We start from the raw sequence: 22500 nt of genomic DNA on the forward strand, positions 1-22500 counted from the left end.
TGAAACCCCTGATCGACGTTTCGATGCGGAGCAAACTGAAAGTAAATGTCGATGCTGTGTTTCTCTGAGCATGCGGTGGAAACCTACTGCTTTTTCCAGACCTCGGTCACCTTTTGGTTTTACTCAACAATATAAGCCCCCCCCCCCCACCACCACCACTTTCAAAACCTGATGCCTACTTACTTACCTTTTCTTGTAATTAGGCTCATTTAGTGTAAACTGCACAGATTGATATGGAAGATGTGCATTTGTTTTGGAGAGTATACCACCTTTGCCCTAATTAATTATCATCTGTAACGTATTCTGAGAGGGAACATTTTTGGTGAAAATTGGTGTCGTTTTAGTAAAAATATATATATATATGTTTCACGTTATTTTAACGTTGTCAAAAACAACAACTATTGAATTCTTGATTAATATTCTCCAAAAGTCGATGTTTATTAAAATTCTTATTAGAGCAAAACATACGTTTAATCTTCCAGTAGCCAGAAAATGTTTTTTTTATTACTCTATTATTCTCAATAGCACATTTTAGTCTGACTAATTCGAGCACCAGTCACCATTTCCTGTAAGTATATAAGTGGGCATAACGCTGGATGAGAGGTGCTTGCCAACCGCAAGCCGTGGTGGTGTCATGCCTCCTCCTCTGTATACTACAAAATAAAGACTGACTCATTTGGTTAAACAAGGCTTTTGGAAAGTGACACCTGTTTCAAATAAATCAGTTGAACTCTTAAATCAGTGTAAAGGCATTGCTCAAGGCAAGACAAGAGTGATTTAATACAATTTCAAAGGGAGGCTACTGTTTACTATGTGCATCATTGATATGGATTAGCTAGACTGTTTAGTTGACATGGAAGATAAATATGCTATTCCTTGACTCTGCCACAAGCAACATGGCTACAAAATAAGAAAATTGCAGTCTTAAACTAAACCACAAAATGCAGCTTTGAGATATGCATTTTTTGTTTGAATTCATAGTGCCAACACACGCACGCGCACACACACGCGCGCGCACACACACACACATGACACACACACACACGCACGCACACACACACACACACACACACACACACACACACACACACACACACACACACACACACACACGCACGCACACACCAACAAAGAGCTGCATGGTTGGTGCACTTGGTGTTAGGGCTGTTTGACACCTCTCTGCGGTCCACTCACAGTGCTTAATGCAGAAGTAGACGTGTGACAGGTTGTGCACTGCTGCGTGAAAAGCTCCCACCGCGGTCTGATGGCCGTTTAACGCCTGTCCCCCTAGAGGCAACTGGCCTGCGAGGCCACTACACCAGAATGTCGGTGCACACACAGAGAAGTAGCCCGCGTAAACCCAGTTCATCTTCTTGTTTTATTTCTCTTATACAGTATAGAGATTGTGCCTCTTTTCTATTAGTAACATGAAAATCGTACATTTTTGAGAAAACACAATACTTTTTTTTTAATACAACCGTGACAGTGTTGAGTTTACCCATGTTTATATTTACCTCTACACCACAGTGACACCATGTATTCCAAACAGAGTCGTCGTCCCCCCCCTCCCCCCCCCCCCCCGAGGTCATGTCCTGAATCCGAGCGACCGAACTCCGGTGAGCTCAGAGGAGCTCAGATGTACGGCCATAGAGATAACCTATATTATAATTATATATAATATTATAATAGTGTTATACAGTAAGTCTCTATGTGTACGGCTCTCACAGGCAGCCGCGGTGATGCTCTATTTATTTGTCCCGTCTGATCAGAGCAGAGGTCAGATCCGGCCCACACACTCCTCCCTTCATCTCCCACACACACACACACACACACACACACAACACACACACACACACACACACACACACACACTGTTGTGCCCGATCGATTGGCTGGCACGGATCTTGCAGCACCATCACGCGCCGCCTACACACATTGGACGCGCACGCGCAGGTGCGCACGCGCAGGTGCGCACGCGCATAAGCAAGTATGACAGAAACACACCCAAAAATGACTGTGAAAAAACAGAGACGCACTCTTGCAAAGTTATTTTCGATATGCATGGGCAAAAAAATGTGCACAGCTACCCACACAGTATTTCCAAAACAAACCGACAATTAATATATCCAGTCAAACGTTTGCCTGCACACACTGTTCGCGCATTGGTTCTAGCACAAGACCCAGGTCAGAAAGGACCACCTCTCTGACAGGATTTGTCAAAACACACAGGGGCAAAGTTCACAGCTGATACAGCAGAAGTTTGAAAAGGAAGAGGTGTATTTTTTTTTCTCAACTCTCATGAAATATATACTTGCATTTAGAGAGAAGAGGTTGTGGTTGTAGGAGCTGAGAGTAGTGAGGGAAGTGTTTTTTTTAATCAAATATTTTTTGTTTAAAATTTTTATGTAAAAAAAACACAATAACCACAAACATCTACAAAGAACACAACATACAAATATATATGTAAACACAAACAAACTCACTCAGGAACATAACCGCCCTCCCCGCAGGAAAACCACACATACTGTATAGTTAGCTGTATGTATGCCCAACAGCAAGAAGAAACAAACGGAACCTACAGCTATCATGGCGACGCCCATGGCCCCCATGCATGGCTTCCAAACCACCGACATCTCCGTGACAGCCAGGTCCACAACTGAAGATACCCCATTGTTCCAAAGGCAACATATGAGGAGCCATCCATCTCTGAGATACCTTTTTTTTTGCGGCAGTAAGGCCCAGTAACAGCCAACACCTCTGCCTCAAGGATAAAGTCAACCCAGAAAAATCATTCAACAACAAAACAACAGGGGAACAAGGAACAGTGACTCCAAGCACTACGGACATCTCTTCCTGGCAACTTCTCTCCAAAATAAAGAAACGGCTGAAGTACCATGTGTACAAAGGTTCCAGCGGTTGCCAGGGGGCATAATGTACAATTAGGGCTTTGAGACATATTCATCTGAAATAATTGACGAGGGGTACAGTATAGTCTATGGGCGTAGTTATAATGAATCAATTGGTGATTGGGGGTTCCTGGAAGATAAAATGATATGAATCCACACCATAACCCAATTGATTATATTAGATGAAACGGAAAGATCGCTACTCCAGCTGACATTGAGATGCAAAGGTTTTTCTGCGGCCGTGGTAATAAAAGTATAAAGACTAGAAACCAATCCCTTAGTGGTCTTGGGTGTACAGATTTTGTGTCTGGGCTGGCTTTCCAAATCTTCATCCCAAGGGACACCATATGAACACAAAGCACTACGAAGTTGCAAATAAAAGAAAAACGAAGTACCAGGAAGATTATAATGAGACTGAGACTGAAGGTCCTGAAATGCCCGAAGCCTATTATCCGATGTAATGTAGGAGAGAATATTAATAAAAATGTTCTGCCATGAAGGGAAATAAATCGAGCAACCACCCACACAAAGAGAGAAATGATTAAACAAGGCTATATGATTATGGTATCTGAGTGATATATTGGCATGAGATTCGACAGTTCTAAAAGTGGCGATAAGATGAGAGATTATAGGGCCATAGTTGACTCTACAGGTTTTGAGAGGAATGTTGGAGAAAAGAATGTCCTGAAGTCTGCACAGGCTAACCATCTCCTCCTGACCGTCACGCCACCTGTGCTTCTGGGTTAAACCAGGTACAGTATGAAGAGCACGGAGTGTATAAGACCAAAAATAGAATTTAAAATTAGGGAGGTCCAGGCCGGCAGAGGTTTTTCGTCTTTATGTTTGGCGGAGTTTTTCTTTTTGTGGAAGCCTCAGCTGGCGCCTTACCTTGGCATTGTTGCCGCCATGCTCTTCCTCCTTGAAGGGCACAAAAGGGTGTTGAAGATGGCTTTGCTAAGGTGGGAGATGACTGGGGGTTTGGTGGTCTCCCTCTCTGTCTTTCTGAGTCATAGCAGGTTGGTGGTAAAAGGCCCACTAAAGGTTAAATAAAGCTTTAATAATAACAACAATAATAACTCGTCAGTGGAAGTTCTGACTTCGCACAGTTAAGTTTTCAAATTCTCATTTCCCCTCTCCTCCAAAATGAATGTCCCAGACATCCTTTTTAATTAGTTTGCGGTGATGTACTTTCAGTGCTGTTTCCTGGTTTTAACAATTTGTGAGGAACAGTTTAATTAGTGGTAAAAAAAAAACAACTAAATAATGTGTAAAATAATATGAGGTGTTCATCTGGAGGTATTGTAGCACAGTGATCCATCTCTCTCTCTCTCTCTCTCTCTCTCACTCACTCACTCATGCAGACTCTCTCTCTCTCTCTCTCTCACACACACACACATACACACACACACACACACACACACACACACACACACACACAAAGGACACAGGCAAGACTCAATTAAGTTAGTGTGTGGGTTTGCTGGGGAACTCATTTTTAATTTGACAGTGTGCATTTTTTTCTGCTGTGTAGGCTGGATACATAAGTATTGTTTTTTTGTTGTTTTTTTTGCTCGTGATTGCAATACAAGTTCATGTCTATTCCTATTTATGCTGTCGAAATCCCCAGGATATGCAAAAGGTGTTGTGTGTCATTTTCTATCTGCCACCATCTCTGAACATCGCTACACACGAATGAGCTGAGTCAGATTGTCATCATGCGAGTGAGGGTTTTGTTAAGTTGGTTCAGATAGGTTCAGATAGGATGTGGCCTATCAGATCTGAGAATGGCAACAACCAGGTACTCCTCACTCAGTATCCTCTCCTTCTCAAAGACCACACTAACTATTTGCGAAAGAAAAGTGTTTTTTGTGTGGTTTCTTTTATGAAAGTGTCGCTCTTATGCGTCGTTTAATAATTGGGTTATAGGTGGAGTTGAACAAAACATTTTCCATTTGCACTATTTATTTAAGGGCTGGATTTCTTTTTTTTGGGGGGGGGGGGCGATGTATCAAAGTGATTAAAACTATCTACTACTAATATCTTGATTTTGACATAATTACTCAAACTCGCTGGGTAAACTGCTTGCCAAATAGAAATCTGAATCTCGTTCTCACAGGTGTTCCTGTTAGTTTTGCCCCCATCTTGTAATCAATGCTCTAATCTACCACCATCTACCACCACTGTTGGAATGAGTCGAGTTCAAGTCAAGACTGGGGACTTTAGAGAAATTGGTTAGACATTTGAGATAAGCTGTTCCTTATCAGATTTGAGGGTTGTTGTTGGCATTGGCAACAACTCTAGCTACTGGCTTTTCCTCCTATCTTAACAACCACCTCTGCCGGAATGTGTCTTTCTGCCTTTAACCGCATAACTATCGCCCTCTTTATCCCATCTATAGACGTCGTCAGTTACGTTTGTTATTGTTCCTGTGGCCAGATTATTCTGAGTATATATTTGAAGTGTTGCCACGCCATTTTAGTAATCCATGGTTTGCCAAAAACAAATCATAATTCTCCCTCCCAACGCGGGTTCAGATCAACGTCAGTCCTTAAAGCTAACGAGTTAAGACAAACATAGCTCGTTGCCATGGTTAAGACACAAAAGCCTGCACTTGTTTATGGTCCTTGAAATGGAGCTGATCTGTCAACATGACCCCAGAGAGAGAGAGACATGGTATGTCTTGCATGAAATGGTGTGATTTTATATAATCATGTGCTGTAATTTGCACTCTAAAAATACACGATGTCTTCTAATTATCCGGCTTGTTTGGCGAGCCCTCTTCAGCGCTGTACTGTAGTAGTCATTCTGTGTGTGTGAGGAGTGGAGGATGAGGTGGCAACATGATGCAGTTCAGCTCTCAGTATGTGATGACTCCACTCGTGTTATGCAAGAAACCATTATGCATCTTACACAGTGTTCTGAATGAAGCCTTTGACTAACGTCCAACAATGCTATGCCGTTTTAATGATGAAACCCAGATTAGACTTTAGTCGTTTTAGTTTGTATTTAATTAAAACTCCACTTGTAGCATATTGTAATTATAATTGATAATGATTGTATTAATTACCTCTTCTCCACTCCTCCTCCCTCCAGGGTGAATTTGGCTCTGGCCTACACAGAGTTAACCGAGGAGCTGGGACGCCTCCAAGCACTGAGCTCCAAGCAGACGGAGATCCTGAGGAAAACCTCACAGGAGCAGGCTAGCCCAGGTTAGTGTTTACCCAGTTACCATTTACCCATATGGAATATACAGCAGTTAACAGGGTCAACGTTCTCCCAATCCTTTTGGAATAGAATAGCAACCTCTACTGTGTATCACAGTGTAAATGAGGATGACTTGGAATTCCATTTTGTATGTAAATTCCACAAATCATTTGAAAACGTTCTCTATAAACGACATCATAATAGAAAAACGTCTGATCGTCTCTCTTCTAAGGGCATGGGAATGTATATGTGTCTATTCAAATATAATACTATGAATATATTGAGATCATGGTCCAAGTTCCATGGGGGGATCCCTAAATCCCTCCAGATAATTTGTTGGTTTAAGCAGCTGGGGCCGGTTGCACAAAACACCTTGAGTTAAGATTTTCCTTAGAGTCCGAGTTAAGGTGGTGTACATCAAATAAAATCGGTTGCACAAAACGCCTCAAGTGCTTAAGGCTTCAGTTTTACTTGAAATGTTTAACCTTAAGGAGAAGACTTAAGGGTGTTTTGTGCGACCGATTTTATTTTATCGACACCTTAACTCGGACTCTAACGTAGGAAAATCTTAACTTTGCTGCCGCAGCCTTGCCACTTCAAGGCTAATAGTAAAGACAGAAACTAAAGCAACATTATTGTAGTGTACAACTCACAACTGCCACAACAGTAGCGACACCTTTCTCTTCTTCCTGCACTAAGTCAGACACATAGCTCATGTCTATCAACTACGGTATGTCTACTATACCACAAACCAGGAAGCATCACAGGCGATACCTTTATTGTGGAGTGAATGTGAATGAAGTGTGAAATGATGCCTACATGTCGCAGGCCTTCATTAATGATGATTTTCTGTGAAAGACTGACTAATAAATCATATGAATGAATGAATGAATGAATGAATTGTGTTTGTGTTTTACATGTAAATGAATGTATGTCCATACTTTTATGAAGTTGAGTGTGGGGAAGGGAAAATGTCCTAAAATGACTAAACTAAAAGGAGTTTTGAAATCCTTCATCATATATTTATTCTCTGGGATTTTGTCACGTGAATCTAGAAAATTTGACGCACCTACGCTTAGTTATTTAGGCTATCACTATAACAACCAAACAAATGCTCTTCATATAAGGGGGAAAAAAACATATTTTTGATGAATCATTCAAATAATTGTCAGGCAAGTGCCATAAAGTTAAACTGTAACATTGTGTCAGTTTAACAATTGGTTGTTTTCAGCGTTTCAGGCTCAGCGTTTGAGAGCATAAACACCCCCTCCTTTTCAGCACCCACCGCGAAACCACCCAGCGCTAAATTCTGTTCCTCTTTGATATGGGACGCGTAGCTGAAGCCTAGCTTGTAAGCTGACTCATCAAACATGTACAACGTCTTACAGTATTTTCTGTTAAACGGCTGATGGCAATCTGCTAATTACAGGAAACGCAGTATAACTGTTGTACTGTACAAGTACAGGTCCACATCCCGGAATAAATACAAGAAGTTAGTGTGCATTTAGAATAAGTGCATGTCTTGGTGCATCACCTATGGGAGGGCTTATTTTGTCCAGATCGTTGTGAATGTTGTTTTCTGATCAAATGCATATTTGCATTGAGCAGTTGATGTACCAGAGGGAGTAGCTGTAGCTGTTAATAGACTGTCATATTGCAGCATAATCACAGCTGTGAGCCTATGACTTTTTTTCTCCTGGAATGAGCTTTATTCATTGTATGAGCTTTTTTTTTTTTTTTTCTTCTGCTCTGCCGATCTGGGGAGAGCCGTAGACACACACATGCTTCCTCCGACACATGTGCAGTTGCCAGCCACTTCTTTTCACCGGGGCAGCGGGGAGCTTCACCGGCAGGACATAGCACATGGATACTCAACTTGCTTTGCCCGGGGGCCACTTTCGTGAAATGATAGAAGGCCAGGGGCCAGTTAATAAACAAACACAATATACATTTTTCTGCAGCGGATTGTAGGTTTTTGGGGTGTCAGCCGGAGTTTAGTCTGACAATGTTATTTCAAATTGTTTTTTTTCGTTTTTAAGCAATACAAGCAAGAAAAAACAAAACCCGTAGAAGACAGACAATACAAAATAGGTGCAAGGTTGCATGATGTCATACATGTATACAATCTCCTGAATAATTGTGATGCAATGACAACCAAGTGTAAAAATAAAACCAAAATAATAGAGACAAGGAAAGAACAAGAGGGGGGTGGGAAGAGGGTAGGGTAGAGATGTTGGGGGCTACTAATCTAAAGTTCTTGCGTCAAATTCCTTATGATAATAATCTAAGAAGGGGTGCCAAGTCATTTCAAACTTTTCCAGAGAACCCTGGACTGTGCATCTGACTTTTTCTAGTTTAAGAAATGACATTACCTCACGAATCCAGCGTGAGTGTGGTGGAGGTGTGGGCGATTTCCAGCTAAAAAGAATAGTCTGACAATGTTGTGCACACCGGATAGTTCGTTAGGTTAAGTTAGTTAGGTTAAGTACATACATAAGTGCCTGGGTAGCAAGCAGACGGCGGTATTTGACAATTTAGCAGCTAAATCATAGATTATTGAAAGATATTCCATATTCCAGACTGAAATGTTATAACAGAAGTGGAGTATTGGCCAGAATGACAGGAACATTTGCACACTTATTCAGTGGGTTTTTTTTTTTTTTGCAATTCCATCGCGGGCCACACAGGGGGCGCCCGCGGGCCGCATGTGGCCCGCGGTCTGCCAGTTGAGTATCACTGACATAGCACCTGGGAGGATCACGCTATTCTCACCAGTTCCCTTCCGCCCCGAGGAGGCGCTAGTGCAGCGACCAGGACACATACCCTCATTCCGGCTGCCCACCCGCAGACACAGCCAATCGTGCCTGTATGGACGCCCGACCAAGCCGGAGGTAACACGGGGGCGCGAACCTGCGACCCTCGTGTTCGTAGGCAGGGAATCTACCGCTGCACTCCCCGGACGCCCCAAAAGTTGGTTAACTTAAGGGATGTTTCCAGTTTGTCCACAGCCGTTTGTACTAACAACCAGTAGGATTGGGATGTGTTTTGACATTCGTAAATATCTTATGTGTCAGCAACTCTTCATAGTAGTAGCTTGCCAACTGTGTGTTTTTGTATGATTCTCTTTTTTTTTACCGTGTTTTTACATATGGCTTTGTTTCCCCTGTGCGTGTGTGTCCTCAGTCCAGCTTCACTCTCCCATCCACCACCAGCGCCACTCTCCAGTGTCTCAGCGCCACTCGCCCGTCCCGCAGCGCCACTCCCCGGTGCCGCCTCCTCCGCACCACTCCCCGATCCCCCAGAGGCGCTCCCCGGTACTGCAGTGCCAGCGCCTCTCCCCGGACATGCACCGGCGCTCGCCCCTGCTGGACGTCAACGACGGCCCGGCGTCTTACTCGTGCCGGCCGCCCAGCCACCACCTGAGGGCCAGCTTCCAGGGCCGCCGCAGCTACTCCGAGGTGGCCGACCCCTCGGCGTACCAGCGCCCGCCGCGCTTCACCCTGGACCCCGTCTCCACGCTGCCCAAGCCCCGGCCGTACATCGAGAGCTACCCCAAGCAGCAGCAGCCCCAGCACGTGGGCTCTCCTCACGGCGGCCTCAGGGGCTCTCCGTCCCCCCACCAGGGGGGCGTGGGAGGAGGGGACGGGGGCCTGTTGGCGGACACGTCCATGCGCCTCTCCAGCAGGGAGATGCCCTTCCCGCTGTCAGAGGTGTCCCACCTGCGTTTTGAGCCCCCGCCCCCCTCCACGCCGGCCCCCCACCCGCCGCAGTCCTCGGAGGACGAGGAGGAGTGGGCCTGCCCGCATCCCATCAGCCCGCCGCGGACGCTGGGCGTGCCCTCTGCCGCCCTGCCCAGCAGCCTCATGAGAGGCCCCGCCTCCTGCTCCGCCTTCCCCATCCCGCAGCGCCCCAACACCCTCAGCTGTCCAGCCTACCTGTCAGCAGAGCACGCTCAGTCCTGGCCCTCAATCAATGTGAGTGCAATGCAAAATCATTGCAAAACTTAATTTCAAATTTAGTTGTAAAAATGTAACTGATAAAATTGATGCAACACAAAATCACATCCAGCTGCAATGATTTACTGGGGGATTTGAAACCTTCGAACTGAAACCGTGACACATCTTGAAAATGTTTTTCTGTATCACTTTGATACTGCCATGCCATGGGTGTGCTGAGCTGGTGCGTAGGAAATTCCGTGTTACCTTTTTAACCTCAACATCCTATCCACTCAGTGCAGCTGCTTGTTCACATTCCATGTCTCAATCACCTTCAAGGTTTCCTCCTTCTGCCAATATCTTCCCCTTCATCTACACTGAAGTCGATAGACCCTTTTTACGGGGGCCATTTTGTGCCGAAAAGGCAGGGTAAACACAGGTACAAGCAACACACTAATGAGGGTTTCCAACTTCCAATGATTGGAATTTGGAAACCCTCATTAGTGTGTTGCTTGCACCTGTGTTTACCCTGCCTTTTCGGCACAAAATGGCCCCTGTGAAATGGGTCTATTAAAGGTTAAATCAATAAAAGTATTCACCCAAGAGTTTTCACCTGAACTCACCTTTAATGTGTTAAGACCAGTGACACTATCAAGTGCTTTTCAATTGACCCAGTGACATGAGTGAAATAGTAGTAAATATGATGTAACCTGCTGACTGTGTGTGTGCGTGCGTGTGCGTGTGTGTGTGCGCGTGTGCGTGCGTGCGTGTGCGTGTGTGTGTGTGTGCGTGTGTGTGTGCGTGTGTGCGTGCGTGCGTGCGTGCGTGTGTGTTTTGATCCGCAGCTGTGGATGGAGACAGAGGAGAGCGACATGCGGAGCTGCCCTCTGTGCCAGCTGCTCTTCCCCGTCGGTTACCCCGACGACGCCCTCATCAAGCACATCGACTCCCACCTGGAGAACAGCAAGATATGATCGCCATGGCAACCCGGCCTGCGCACAAACACATCTCCCGCTCGCTCCGTCGCTGCCAGACCCTATAGGTGATGTAAGACCTGGCACCTGGCCAAAGGGGAAGTCATCCTTCAATAGACTCAGACTATTCGTTTATGGCGCAAACTAGTTAGCCACGGGTGATGGAGATCCGATATGGGACAGGGGCAAAAGAACTTTTAACATGGGTCAGTGTTGGATTGAGTGAGTCCTTTACTGCCCAACTCTTACCTGTGGCTCTGGTTGCTGATATCGTTGTCATGAGCTTTGTTGTGTGACTGTTTCAGGTATTGTCTTGTTTTATTTCACGGTGTAGTTTAACAGTCCATTTGAGTCAGGTTTCGCTGAAGACGAAGGTGAGTGAGTGCTTGGCAGGTTTAGATGCGCTACATGTCAAATGTTAGTTCCACATCAGTGAATGATCAGGGAGACTTGAGGCACCTTTGAGCTGTTCTATTTTGACACAATACACTCACAACAACCAGAACCAGAACTTTCCAATATATCTGCTTTGAAATTTTCTATCTCACATTATGTACAGCGTTTTGCAGGGGAGCATGTGCAACACATGCCAAAGACAATAGTCTGGATATCCAGCAGTAGAGTTCTCCGTTTCAGCCCGAGCCAGACGGGCCTCGGGCTTACAATTTATGCTCACGGGTCGGGGCGGGTCGGGCTTGGGCTGAGCAACAAAAAAAATCAGATTTAATGCATTTACAGTAGGCCAGATTGATACTCTGTCTTTATTCTCTCTCACTCTCTTCCATGCTCACACACACACACACACACACACACACACACACACACACACACATCACATGCATGCACGCACACACACGGCTTTGAGTTCTCCGTTTCAGCCCGAGCCCGATGGAACCCGACCCAGCCCGACCCGACCCGGCACGGGCCGGGTTCGGCCTGACATTTTATGCTAATTGATCGGGGTTGGGTTTGAATTTCCAGGCCCGTTGAGAACTCTGGTGGGAGCAGAAGGGCTCGTCCACTTGAGTCGATTTTGCAGTTTTCAGTGATGCTGTTAGGAGAGAGTGGCACTGTGATTGTAATGTGGCGACACATGACTGACTGTCTGTAGATCAGGGTTTCGATCGACGCCAGTTTAGCTTTTATTTCTGTGAGACCAGGAAGTGTGTTTCAATGGCAATTTAGAAAGCGTAAAACATTCCACTGGAAAATTCTGTATCTCGCATCTCTACCGACACATTATCAAAAGGTGGAGAATGTGAATGTCGAAATATCCTTTTGATCGACTAAAGGCGGATTCGTCCTAATCTAGATTTGATGATGCCCTGCAGGGCGGGGCATTGGTGTTGATGTGATTTCTCCACGCGTTAGAAGAGGGAACATTTTAGTCAGACTATACCCTTGTGCTTGCGGCCTGATCAAAAATTTAAGTATCTTAGCACTTTAAGATAGCATAGCCTATACAGTATACTGTTTTCAGTTCCCCATATATTTCCATGTATAATTTACTAGTTATATTGTCTACCTGTAAGTAAGAAGGCAAAAAAATAAAAAATAAAAAAAGATATATTTTTGCAAATGGGCGATGCACCACCACTGCTGTATATAGTGGAGTCGAAGGTGGCGTTCCTTCCACTGTTGGCATGGGATCCGTTTTCTGTATAAAGACTTTAAAGTATCAACTGGGATTTTCCTCAGTCTTCCTCGAGATCTGAGCTTCAAAACACTTTGATGTCACGACTGCCCAGACCACCCAACAAAAAACACAGCTGGCCGCAACGGGGGTCTGTGCTCACAAGACTTCCTGAGGCTTCGTAGTGTCTTTCTATTGTGGAGATTCAATACGTAGAAAACATCGTCTCCGGTCAGCACGGTTATCTCTGCTGGGTTTGGGCGATGCTGATATTCTAGTTCTTTTGATACATCGGTTTTCGTTTTTATCACAGGTGGAATTCTTAACTTGATATCCGCTTTGTGTGACTTGAACTTTTTTGAAAAACAACAACAACAACAACAACAAGAAAAGAAAATGTCAAACTGATGTCAGCTAATGTAAAGATTTCAGTTGATCGTGCAGGTTATGTAAAGTTTTCAGTTGAACATGCAGGTTAGGTTCTACGTTAGGGTTTGTCCCCGCACACACACACACACACCCACTCATGGAGTTAAACTGCTTTGTAACTATTGATGAAGTGACATGGGGTAGGTTATGGCAGATAGCGCAGAGTTACCTACTGTACGAATAGGCAAGACGAGAGAGGATTTTCCTATGGGGATGAAAAGAGTATCATGCCATTAAACAACATCACGAGTTGTACAATGAAAACTTGAACGCAGTACAGATGGACATATTGTACCGGTAAATCAATGAGGGCTTTAAAGACTCCCAATTATTGTATACTGTATGTATGTTCCTATATCACTCTGTGTAAAAAAAAAATATATATATTTAAAACTGTGTACAGACAGATATTTTGCAAGCGTGTAAGCCTAATGCAACATGTACTCTATTCAACAACTTCAAATTGGAGCGTCTGTAAATCCATATGTACTCCTAGCCGCCACCACCACACTAAGTATGAATTATATTCGAGTTATATACAAGTGCTACCCTACAGTTTTCCGCTCTTATTCGGTATTTAGTGATATGTCCTCTAGTGAACTAATATCCAACTGCGATCATCACAGCCTTCGGATGGAAAAACATTGAAGTTTGAAGTTGCAGGATGAGTGAGGAGTGGTGTCTTCAGCTCTTCTTTCTAGTGTCGGGAGTGTTTTGCACGTTCATGATTAAAGACAGCTGAGCACTTTCAGGCTATGTGATGTGTAACACCAACTGATCTGGACTGACTCTACCACAAGTGCATGGGCTATTTAAAAAGAAAATCAACACAAACGTATATGGTTGTTTGTCTGAAGGCTTCAGTTATTATAAAGAATCCAGCTGTTATAATAAGTTATTATAAAGAATCCAGCTGTTATAATAAGTTATCATAAAGAATCCAGCTGTTATAATAAGTTATAAGGAATCCAGCTGTTATAATAAGTTATTATAAATAATCCAGCTGTTATAATAAGTTATAAAGAATCCAGCTGTTATAAGTTATTATAAAGAATCCAGCTGTTATAATAAGTTATAAAGAATCCAGCTGTTATGAGTTATTATAAAGAATCCAGCTGTTATAATAAGTTATAAAGAATCCAGCTGTTATAATAAGTTATTATAAAGAATCCAGCTGTTATAATAAGTTATCATAAAGAATCCAGCTGTTATAATAAGTTATTATAAAGATTCAGCTGTTATAATAAGTTATTATAAAGAATCCAGCTGTTATAATAAGTTATTATAAAGATTCAGCTGTTATAATAAGTTATTATAAAGATTCAGCTGTTATAATAAGTTAATATAAAGAATCCAGCTGTTATAATAAGTTATTATAAAGATTCAGCTGTTATAATAAGTTATTATAAAGATTCAGCTGTTATAATACGTTATTATAAAGAATCCAGCTGTTATAATAAGTTATTATAAAGAATCCAGCTGTTATAATAAGTTATAAAGAATCCAGCTGTTATAATAAGTTATTATAAATAATCCAGCTGTTATAATAAGTTATTATAAAGAATCCAGCTGTTATAATAAGTATCTCACACTTTTTGGTCCAGTTTCTCGTGCAGCACAGAGGGAAAGAAGCGCAACAAGCAAACAAAAATTGTGCAAGTTGAGGCAGTCTGTTGCTGCGACGTTACATGATGACCTACTTCCTCATAGGTGTGCAGAGACGTCATTATCTTTATCTGTTCAACCAACAAAATTATCTGTCTCTGTATCTGTGTCCGGATAGAAGGCTGGAAATGGGCGTATTTTCTAACCCACCCATGCTCTTTAACTCTGAGAAATTTCTTAGTGGATATTAAGTAAAAAATTCCATGAAACGTATGTATGGCTGATACATACAGCATGTTACACCTTAAACTTGAATACTGACATACAAGGTAACACTCGGGGGGAGTTTCACGAGTTAGCACATACAGAAAACAAAACTACGGGTTCTAAGCTTCATCTTGATGTGTAGGTTGCGGAGGTTTGAAAGAAATCCCTGAGTAATAACGATGGAATGGTCAGCTCTCAGACAGCTCCCTGCTCTGTGCTGACTCGGTGGGGCGACTACAGAACAGCGATCACTTTTCAATCGTGTAGTAAATTAAACAACTCGTTAGTGAAATAGTCCTATATTGCAGACAGAATGAGCATTTTTATCATGTGGCCATCCACAATGATATTAATCAATTTGAAGAAACATAATTGCCGACCCAGAGATGTGTCAATCATGGCTTTTTTTCTTTTCTTTTTCCGAATAATAACGAGCAACTTCGGGTAGAGGAAATATCGGTTTCCATCGCATTATTTGTGCTTCCCAAATAACGGATTACACTTTTACTCAACCTCAGTCAACTTAAAATCACAAGTTACCCAACTGCATTTGAAAGTCTTTAGTCACACTGAAGTGAAAACTGACCTTTTCGCCTTTTTAACCGCCATTCTAAGTATCTATAGCTATTTGACAGTTTATGTCAATGAGTGAGTGACATGACTGATGATGCTATAGACATTGTGACATCATCAGTGAGTGACATCACTGATGATGTCATAGACATTGTGACATCATCTGTGACATCACAATTGGTGGGATAAAAATGTAAACAAAGAAACAAACAGAGACAAAGAGCCCACTTCCTCCCTTTTATATGATAATGATGATGATGCTGGTGGTATTTTTATAGAAAAAAACATGTTACTTTTTACTTCCTGGAAAAACAAAAACAAACGGAAAATCTTATGTGACTTCATCGTCTACTGACCAATAAAACCACCACATTTGTTTTAAACAATCGCACCCTCCCATCAAGTAAAACTGCCTTTCGCTTCCCAAATGAAATCCCATTGGTTTACACTTTGGAAGGATCCGTCCTCATGACCTGCCCCAACATCCTGTCTCAACAGGAACATGAACCAACATCCTGTCTCAACAGGAACAGGAAGGAACAAGATGCTCTCCAAATGCGGTTTCATTGTGACTTAAAGTCAAGACATGAAGGTCATTGCAAATAATACATTCTGCCTTGACTTAAAGAATGACTAATTACATGTGGAGTGCGGTTTGTGAACTTGAGATTTTCACAGTGAAAACATTTAAATGCAGTGTACAAAATAAGTATGTTTTTTTATGCCTTCATTCGGAGGATCTGTATCTGTTCAGAATCAAAGACAAGTGAATTATTTCCTGTTTATGAAAAACGAAGGGCCGTTTTTACCAGTTGAGGGTCTCATGTTCATGTCAGTGTGGAAGGAGACGCTGTGGTGAAGAAGTTGATGGTTTTGAGGACGTTCACAACCAAAATCTGTTGACCAGCAGCTGCAATGCAGAACGAACACACCACATATCAGCTCACAATGTAACAGTCAGCTGTATATACTGCACCACTCTGTGCTTCATCGGTGCATTGGACACACACACCCCCCCACCCCCCCAACACACACACACACACACACACACACACACACACACACACACACACACACACACACACACACTGTGCTGAGGTCTGTCATGTAACACACCGAAGATCACCTCTAGTCCAGGTTTTGGATTTGTTTTCCAATCTTTGTACTGTCAAAAGACATAACAAATCAAAGAGTCAAATTGCAAAATCTTAAATCATCTGGTCTCTTGCTTTTTTTTTTTTTTTTTTTTGTAGTAATCTCATAATAGCAAACCTCTTCCACGGTTGGAGACTAAAAAGTATAAAAGATCCATATCTGTATATCATAAGATTTAAATCAGATATTTCATAACTCTGAAAACCCAACCTGAGTCATTTTGACAGTCTTGTGGCGAAAGCAAACCTCCCTTCGATTAACTCAGGGGACAAAAGGCTGGTGGGTCTTCACAAATCCAGCAAAGATTAGCCCTGAGTTCCATAAGGGTTCAGGTATAGGCTGCTCTCCTGGGTAACGTGGAGGAGCCCCCATGGAGACCTCAGTGCTAATAGACTCTCCACAACTGTCAAAGAGCTCATGAAACACTAATAAGAAGTAATGGCCAAGGCATTTGTGTGGTGGAATAACACTACCTGCATTCAAAGAATTTACAAGTGTGTAAAACAAAACAAAACAAAACAAAAAAGAAAATGTGTCACACAAAAACTTTTTTCTCTCTCTCTCTCTCTGTAAATATTCTGAAAAATAAACTGGAACTTGCACTGGAATATCTGCAGAAGTGTGTGTTTTTTCTTGGTCAAATGCTGGTTGCAATATTTTGCTTATTCTTTCTTTGGTGACAGTTATACCAAATACACTGTGTTGAGCTTTTGAAGCACATACTAGTCATACAGCTATATCCTCCTGGGACCCGGCAGACATTTTTTGTTTTGTTTTGTTTTGTTTTGTTTTGTTTTGTTTTGTGTTTTTTTGTTTTGTTTTGTTTTGTTTTGTTTTGTTTTATTTTCAAGTCTCTTCTATGCCTTGATCTTTTTATCGAACGTCTGAAGTCTGAACAGCATTCTCTGTAACCTGTCCCACTTCATCCTCATCATTTGAAAACTTTGTCTAAACTTTGTCTAATTTTGTCAACAATTTTGAGCAAAATTATAATAATAATAATAATAACTTTATTTATATAGCACCTTTCAAAACAACCGTTACAAAGTGCTGCACAAACAGCCAATTACTATTATTATTATTAATTAGTGGTTATCACAATGTCACAATTCAGTGCATAGGATAACGAATAAAAAACATCCAATAAAACCAGATAAAAGATTAAAAAATAAAAACACACATAAAAGAAATGGTAAAAGAAATAAAAACCATAATCAAGGAAATGCCAAGCGATAGAAGTAAGTTTTAAGAGATGACTTAAAGGAGGACAGTGAGTTAGCAAGTCTGAGATCCTCGGGTAGGCTATTCCAAAGGGTTGGGGCCCTCACAGAGAAGGCTTTGTCCCCCTTTGTTTTAAGCCTTGTCTGGGGAATAGATCAAAGCATTTTACCTGAGGATCTCAGGCCACGGGCAGTAGCTTAAAAGTTCAGACAGGTAGCTCGGTGCCAAATCATGGAGGGCCTTAAAAGTCAAAACTAAAATTTAAAAATCAATTCTAAAATGGATCTCCTGTTCAGCCAATGGTGTATCTCCTAAAATAATCAGGTAAAAAGTAAGGTAGCTTATCCTGATGTCCACCACACTAGAAATTGACAAAAGTGTCATATAGAGGGTTACCACTGAAAATGTACCCAACTGTAATACACTCCTTGCACCCATAAAATGTTGTGGTTTACATGGCATTTTGTAGAGACAGGACATGTGTTGTGTCATCATTCCAAAGGCATAGATCTGGGTATAAAGTATATCAGAATCAGAATCAGAAAACTTTAATGATCCCCGGGGGGAAATTGGGAGTCCAACTAATTGAGGAGTGGTCATGCAATTTCCATGCTATTTGAAAATAGCAAAGTGGAAATATTGCTTTAAAATTACTTTTGCTACCGTAAACCACCTGTTGCATATATGTGAATGAGAGAATATATGCAGTTATCAGGCCAAATAAGGGGCGGTCTGTCTGCTGTCTAACTGCAGAGCTAAATCTGGACACGAGAGGGAGAAGGGAGTAGGGATAGAAGATATCTCTCTCTCTCTCTCACACACACACACACACACACACATACACACACACACACACATACACACACACACACACACACACACACACACACACACACACACACACACACACACACACACACACACACACACACACACACACACACACACTCAGTCACTCACTCACAAACACACACATCCAAAACGATAGATGTATGTTTACGTATTAGTTGAAACATTTGCAACCAACAGTAACCACCACTTCCTTTATTCTAAGTTTAAAATCATTTAAGGAGATAAGGGTCTCGAGTTTGAGTTTGGCTTGCATAGACCAAGGACCAAGGACCAAGGACCATAATAGAACAGACTTGCTTTACCAGCCTATGTTCTGATAGGACGGAGGCACTTTGTATTGAAACCATCGATGCAACCTAAGGTTATGGCTGCTTTCCAAGTGTGTAAACTTCTGGTTTAAATAAGAAGGTAATGGGTACAGCGTACAGCAGGGATACTCAACTTGCTTTGCCCGGGGGCCACTTTTGTGAAATGATAGAAGGCCAGGGGCCAGTTAATAAACAAACAATGTACATTTTTCTGTAGTGGATTGTAGGTTTTTTGGGTGTCAGCCAGAGTTTAGTCTGATAATGTTGTGCACACCGGATAGTTAGTTAGGTTAAGTTAGTTAGGTTAAGTACATACATAAGTGCCTGGGTATCGAGCAGACGGCAGTATTTGACAATTTAGCAGCTAAATCATAGATTATTGAAAGATATTCCATATTCCAGACTGAAATAATATAACAGAAGTGGAGTATTGGCCAGAATGACATGAACATTTGGAAACTTATTCAGTGGGTATCTTGCATGTTGCGTTCAGGTGCACTGTAAAAAGAAAAAAGAAAAAAATTGCAATTCCATCGCGGACCACACATGGGGCGCCTGCGGGCCGCATGTGGCCCGCGGGCCGCAAGTTGAGTATCACTGGTGTACAGGGTACAATGATGGGTCCTGAACCCAGAATTAGTTGCATACCTCAATGACTATTAGCCCTGACCCGGGCTAGGGAGCTCAGAGCTTTATGCCCAGTTCATGCCCTGTGCAATTACAAGGATGGCTCAGGTGGCCTCAGGATGAACGATCAGTAGAAAGCTCATCTCCTGAGCCATCATCTGTCTGGGCCATTGACAGTCTGGGCAGGCCCATTTTTCAGGGGGGTGCCTACCAGGGAACTTTGTGCAGTGGTGAGTTGCGTCTCGCTCCTCGCTGTTGTCGAGTTATATATATATATATATATATATATATATGTCTCAGCCCCGTGTGTGGCGCAGGCGGTTTTGAGACACAGTTAAGGAACCTGGCAAGTTGTGGCAAGTTGGCAACCCCCTTTTTCGGGTCGGAGCTATGAGCTGTCTGGCATACAGGAGCTCCCACATCCCCCATAGTGAGTCATCTCACGATTATTAGAAATAAAACTTAAGGGTTATGTATATAACCCAGGTTTTACGAATAATATGAGTGAGTTGACTCACCAGACAACCCTTCTTGCCAGGGTGGGCGAGAAGAAGTTCATTGCGAATGACGTTAGCATGCCCCGCCGCTCCTTTATATAAAGGATGGTGCTATCGCTCCTAGCGGCGGACAGTGAAAAATGTCATCTTCATCTGACCCCATTATGATAGTATATTGGTGTACTGTAGATAAAAGTAGGATGCTTCTGGATGTCTCAGATGAGGTCTGCTCCCATGGCTGAGTCAACTCATAAAACCGGGGTTATATACATAACCTTAAGATTGTTTATGCTCTTCAGAGCCAATTTTATCTGCCAGGCCTGGGAGCAAAGGCAGAACAGAAAGTTTAGAAAGTGATGTAAAATGATCTGTTTTGTTGTTTGAACAGTATGTTGACTTGTGACTTCGTTGTCCCACTATAGCGCTGGTTTATGTTGTATTGTGTATTTTGTGTGTCTTGTAAGCCCATGTGGGCTGGGCACCGTAGGGTGCATGACACAAAATAAAAAACAATCAATCAATCAATCAATCAATCAATCAATCAATCAATCAATCAATCATCCCCATAAGAATCATATAAAGAAAAGGTCAATAGGCATAGTACATTGTTGTCTGTATTCTTGTATGCATGTTATATGTTGCATTTTTGTCTTAGTTATTTTGGAATGTGATATAATAATGTGTTTTTAATATTGCATATTGCTCAGGATTCTAAGGTTTTAACCTCAAATTCTCTATCCGTAGATATGGGAACCCTGTGTTTTGTGGCACACTGATGGATGCACGGGTCTATGTGAGTGTTGTTGCATCACATGTCATCATATCCTGTGAGCCGATGAAAGCCTTCTTGGGTGAAATGCTGTTGCAGTCAGTGTGGGTCAAATAAAAGCAGGGGACAGCTGGAGCCTTATAGGTGTGCGGACAACACCCTTCTGTATTCTCATTTTACTTTGCTTCAGCCCCAGTTTTGCAGAGAGTTTATAGCCTACGTCTTCTCTTCACCCACAAAGCATTGTCAGACCACATCTAGCTACACTTCAGTAGATCAATCAGCCCAGGCACCTCTGCATATATCTGAATATGCTTCTGTCCTAAATATATACAAAACTTCAAAACCTTCCCTTCCTGCTCATACTGTAACTTTGCAGAGTCGTTTTCTGAGAAAAGGACCAAAGTTAGTTTTGTTTACCCTATTCTAATCTTGGCTTCCCCCTCCTCCACCCCTCAGCCCCCATACCAAACCTGTTTCCTACACTGTAGCTTTAGCTCTGTGAGGCATAGCTCTGCTTCAGGAACTATGAAACATGCACCCTCCTCCCATCCGGGCCACAAAACCACATGCATGCAGTGAGGAACGAGAGGTACCAGCGAAAAACCACATACCCGGTCAAAAAGACATGAAAAGCAGAACTTTAGCTCACTGACTAAAAACAAGTCATTTGTACTTACATAAACACACACACACACACACACACACACACACACACTTACATGCATAGACAAATGCACAGAATACTATATGCACGCACGCACCCACATAATGTGTGTATCACACACACACACACAAACACACGCACGCACGCACGCGCGCACACACACACACACATGCGCACACACACACACACACACATGCACGCTCGCGCGCGCGCACACACACACACACGCACGCACACACACACACACACACACACACACACACACACACACACACGCACGCACACACACACACACACATATGCAGACACATACACTACAGAAACACAATTCTTAGAACTCGGGGTGTGTTTGTTCTAATTACTCTGATGTTTTCAATGATCTGTAAGTGCAACAAGTCAGGGCAGCATTTCTGGATTTTTCTGGTTTTAAAGTCATGTAGATGTTGGTGTTTTCATATTTGCGAAATATACCAAATATTTGAAATATTTGTATGTTATGAACATTTAATTTGTCCTCCAACATGAAATATTTATTTCAAGGGGAACTCAAACTTGAAAACCCCATAATAAATGTTTCAACATATCCACCTCTCATCAATATAGCCTATCAACATGCCAGTAAAATTACCAGCATAAAATATGACACAAGTAATATTTTTTTTAATTATTTTGATGAAAATTTTATTTAAAGGAATATTACACCAACTGATACATCAAAATAGTTCCTTTTTAGTTTAAATTCATTCAATAACCCATGCAGCTCATGAAGTTCATATGAGGGAAAGGTTTTCTGTGGACCAAAAAAATTGTGGTTAACACCAGTGAATATTCTCCCTATGTTGTGGTCTATCTATATTAACACAGCATCAACTGAGCAT

The 22500-nt window shown here is 42.3% G+C and overlaps 1 protein-coding gene across 1 annotated transcript in view; it reads left to right on the top strand.

Annotated features, from left to right (window-relative positions):
- tbkbp1 (TBK1 binding protein 1) overlaps nt 1-11019 on the top strand; it is a gene marked incomplete at both ends in the record, with an annotated part of 32649 nt that extends 21630 nt beyond the window's left edge. Inside the window, 4 exons of the mRNA XM_083635736.1 lie at nt 3832-3865; nt 6000-6115; nt 9294-10084; nt 10891-11019. Coding sequence (XP_083491862.1) covers nt 3832-3865; nt 6000-6115; nt 9294-10084; nt 10891-11019 — 1070 coding nt within the window. The remainder of the gene's footprint in view (nt 1-3831; nt 3866-5999; nt 6116-9293; nt 10085-10890) is intronic.
- Between the last annotated feature and the right edge of the window lie 11481 nt (nt 11020-22500).

This window comes from Poromitra crassiceps, assembly GCF_964638095.1.
Source record: "Poromitra crassiceps genome assembly, chromosome: 4".
Taxonomy (NCBI): Eukaryota; Metazoa; Chordata; class Actinopteri; order Beryciformes; family Melamphaidae; genus Poromitra; species Poromitra crassiceps.